The following is a 3,565-nucleotide window of genomic DNA, read 5'->3' on the forward strand; positions in this document are numbered from 1 at the left end:
TTGATTGGACTATACTGCTCTGATTCATACTATTTTTCCTACATTGATATTTCTTATTTGTTATTTAAGCAGTAAAGCCATTTTCCTTACTTTGTGTTTTCAGTAAGCCACAGCAAGACATCAGGATTGCTCACTAAGTTCCCCTGCTTCTCAATCACCCACTGAAATGCTGTATCAAAGGCGTGAGCCTCCTCTTCCGATCATCCCATCAAACTACCCTTTTGCTCTTTCTTCCTATAATTCATCGGCATCAGTCCCCTTGAACTCCCACTCTCCACAGCCCAACCAGGGTTCATTGTGGGCCCTGTGTTACTAATGCTCCTCTTTGATTTCTGAATTTACAGATAGAAGCCACACACTCCAGGGTAAAATATCGCAGTGGATTTGGTTTCTGAAAAAGACTTATCAAATTACTCAGTGGATATGCAAGGATAACTTTCGAAATTTATTTCTATGTCCTACTTGACAGAAAAATTGTCACTTTAAAGCAAAACAATTAGCATAATGAGAATTAAGTTACTGAGTGAGATGTGGTGTTTTGGATCAGGTACACAGCTCTGTCTCTGGAAAACAACAGGGATCTGCAAAGCATCTTTGGTTTTCAAATTGTTGTTTTGCACAGGTAGGAACACTTGTCGGCATCTTGCAGAGGGATTTCATTGCGGCTGATTTTGTGGTGGTGTTTCTTGGTCTCCTAACGAGGTGAGCATTTTTCTTCAACTATTTTCATAACACGTTTCTAATAGTCTGGAAAAACAGAAAACAACAAATCCCGATGAGAGGACTTCTTGATTCTACATCCTTTCTCTTTGGATCCCAAGTGGAGCTCTGGAGATGACCTTCTACCCCTTCCCATCTGCACTACTCAGGGAAGCTCTGGCTTCTATCCTGCTCTGCGCTCATTTCCATCTTGACCAAGCGGTCCTTCCCTCAAAGGTAGAATAATCTATGTGGCTATGTGTTGGGTCCCTCTGGGGTGGTTATTTCCCACTTCTGAGGGACTCAAGAAAATTTTGATTTTCGTGATTTACCAGCTTTTGTTTCATGGTTTGACTGAGAGTACCATCCTTTACAGGTTTCTACATATAAAGGAGAAGGGTTGTTTATGAGTTGTTTCAAAATTTGTGGGAATCATTTGACAGAAATGATCACATATTGAGCTTCAAGGCACAAAATAACAAATTCCTATGGGTGGCAATCCCAGAGTAGATTTTCTTGTCCCCATGCTCGGATGGCTGGAAATCTATTTAAAAGAAAAGCAACGAGAAAGCCACCAGCTGCTCTGAAATTCTGCAATACACTTATAGAAGAAAATGCTAAATATACAAAGACTTGGGACCCAGAAGAAAGCACAATGAAAAGCAGCCTATACTAACATTAACATGAATAAGCAAATCTCCGGAGGAAATAAGTGTCATCTTACTTCTCCTGAAGGCTGACCATGCTCTGCATAACTTGATGCCAGGGGCAAGGAACATAGAATACCCCTAGCTTTGGATTCATATCCTTAAATGACCGTGGTTACAAACACTGAAAAGAAAAATGTCAGGTAAAGAATCACACCCCTGTGCCTTGAAACACCAGGGTGAATATCACAGGAAGGCTGTTGTGGGTACAGCCTCGGTCACGCCCCACACGTTGGGACAATGACTGTTGCTCACTGCCTGCACCACTGAATACTAGGGCATGAGCTGTTTGCCTGGACTCTCCCTGAGCCCACGGACACAAACCTGGAACTAACGAAGGTTTCTGTTCAAAAAGAAATGAAAAGATTATTGTCAGGGCAAAAAAAAGAATGAACTGCAATAGTGATGTCAGAGTTGAGGCAGCGGGAAAATGAGTGGATTCTTGAAAATTTTGTTTAGCTATATGTACACTGTAACTGGGCCTCACTTGCTTATTTACTTGGATTCGTGTTGGGAGAAATGTTGAAAACGTTTGGGGGGGTTACCTTGGTTCTTCTATCAACGTATTCACTTTTTCTGTTGCTGTAGGGCATATACTGAAGTTCTGGAAAATTCCACCATTCAGTCGCAGGAGAATGAGAGTGAAAAGGGTAAAGATCAGTACATTGATAACATCACCGTAAAGATAACCTAGAAAGAAAACTAATAAAAATGACCATTTAGGAAACTGAGGAAATGAAGCAGGATCGAGGAAAAACCCACTACTTTTCCTTGGAGCAAATGGCACTACAGATATATCGGAGTTGACAATGTCTAGTACTGAGGGAGAAATGCTTGAAAAATCGCAGGACGCCACATGCCACATGCCCCCCCCCCCCACCAACCCGAATTCGAAAGAACGCCATCCACCCCAACCGCCGCTGCCCCCCGCCCCTTGGGGAGCCACTGGTCTTTCCGTGGTGCTCAGGGGCTCCTGAGGTAGCTCACTTGCTCCTGGTGTACCTGAGAACAGCCTTCGTGCCCTCGGACTCGGCGAGCCTGCCCATCTCCCCCGGCAGCAGCAGGCGCACGGCGATCCGGATCTCCCAGGCGGTGATGGTCACGTGCTTGGCGGAGCGGGCCAGGCGACCTGCCTCGGAGGCGACGCTGTCCAGTATGTCATGAACCATAGAATCCATGACACTCACGGCCTCCCGGGAAAGGCTGAGGCCCTGGTGAACCTGCTTCAGCACCAGGCGGAAATAGGTGGCGAAGCTGTCCCCGCGGCAGTTGGCTTGGCACCGGCGGGCCCCTCGGCGCCCTCGCTTCCTCTGCTTGCTCTTCTTCTGGGCCGTTGTGGAGTTGGCCTCTTTGGGCTCCTGGGTGATCACTTGTTCCTCAGAGGTCGTCTCAGAGGAAGTTCTAGCCATGGCGGAGGCAGCGGCCATTAGATGGCAAGAAGAGGCGATGGTGGTTGTGGACGGGGACAGACAATGGCGATTGTGAAGCGGGGACGCTTGGGTACGCAGCATGGCTCCACCTCACGGGCCAACTTGACATGTGATTGGATCAAGTGAATGAAGTCACAGAGGGACCCTGTCAGCAAACCTCCCTGCATCGAAGGTGACTGGATGGTCCCGTTGCTTGGCATCTCGTCAACCAATCACAGGGGGCGTCTGCCGGCCTAGGCGCCCCCTGTGGCCTACGTCGGAGGCAGTTACACAGATGCCTCACAGGGCAAAAGCGCATCAGCCCTCCTGAGCTGATATATGACACACCCTGTGCACTTTGAAGGGTGTCACTGAAAACTCCCAAAGTTCAGCAATTTCAGCTCATGCTCCTTGAAGAGAGACAGGCCTCCTGAGCCCAAGGCCATTATGCCGATGCCAGAGGAATGACTGTATCCACGTGTGGACCGTTTCTCACCCATCGCACAATCTACCGTTATCCCTGGCTAAGCCACTCCGGCTTTAGCAGGAACTCCCCGATATGGCCGCCAAAGGCTCCTGGGCATAAAAGGACCTGCCGGTCTCGCTGCTGTCTTCAGTTCTGATCAACATCTTCAGTGAATCGGGAGAACGAGAAATGGCCATACCACAGCCTCCAAGCCGAGAATAGAAACGGAAAGGTGCTTTTATTTAAAACATATAACGACACTTAACATTGACCAGATTTAAACC

At 47.5% G+C, this 3,565-nt stretch overlaps 1 protein-coding gene across 3 annotated transcripts; it reads right to left on the bottom strand.

Annotated features, from left to right (window-relative positions):
• Positions 1-430: 430 nt before the first annotated feature.
• On the bottom strand, positions 431-3,559 carry LOC108298921 (histone H2B type W-T-like). 3 transcript variants are annotated; one of them, XR_001822760.2, is made up of 4 exons: positions 2,409-3,559; positions 1,952-2,010; positions 1,032-1,079; positions 431-747 (listed from the first exon to the last, which is right to left on the bottom strand). XR_001822760.2 is itself a non-coding variant. In XM_017521423.2 (3 exons), exons 1-2 carry the CDS (start codon positions 2,915-2,917, stop codon positions 1,974-1,976), a joined length of 546 nt encoding a protein of 181 aa, XP_017376912.1. In that variant the 5' UTR covers positions 2,918-3,559; the 3' UTR covers positions 433-747; positions 1,952-1,973. The 3 variants fall into 3 exon arrangements, 2 of the variants coding, with proteins under 2 accessions (XP_017376912.1, XP_037591842.1); XM_017521423.2 differs by lacking the exon at positions 1,032-1,079 and having other exon boundaries at positions 433-747; XM_037735914.1 differs by lacking the exon at positions 431-747 and having other exon boundaries at positions 783-1,079.
• Positions 3,560-3,565: the final 6 nt, after the last annotated feature.

The sequence above is a fragment of the Cebus imitator genome, unplaced genomic scaffold, assembly GCF_001604975.1.
Source record: "Cebus imitator isolate Cc_AM_T3 unplaced genomic scaffold, Cebus_imitator-1.0 Scaffold1214, whole genome shotgun sequence".
Classification (NCBI taxonomy): domain Eukaryota; kingdom Metazoa; phylum Chordata; class Mammalia; order Primates; family Cebidae; genus Cebus; species Cebus imitator.

Coding starts and splice junctions, on each gene's coding strand:
- LOC108298921 (XM_017521423.2), bottom strand. CDS start 2,917: ATGCTGCGTACCCAAGCGTCCCCGCTTCACAATCGCCATTGTCTGTCC. Junction 2,011..2,408: donor GGCACGAAGGCTGTTCTCAG/GTACACCAGGAG, acceptor GGAATTTTCCAG/AACTTCAGTATATGCCCTAC.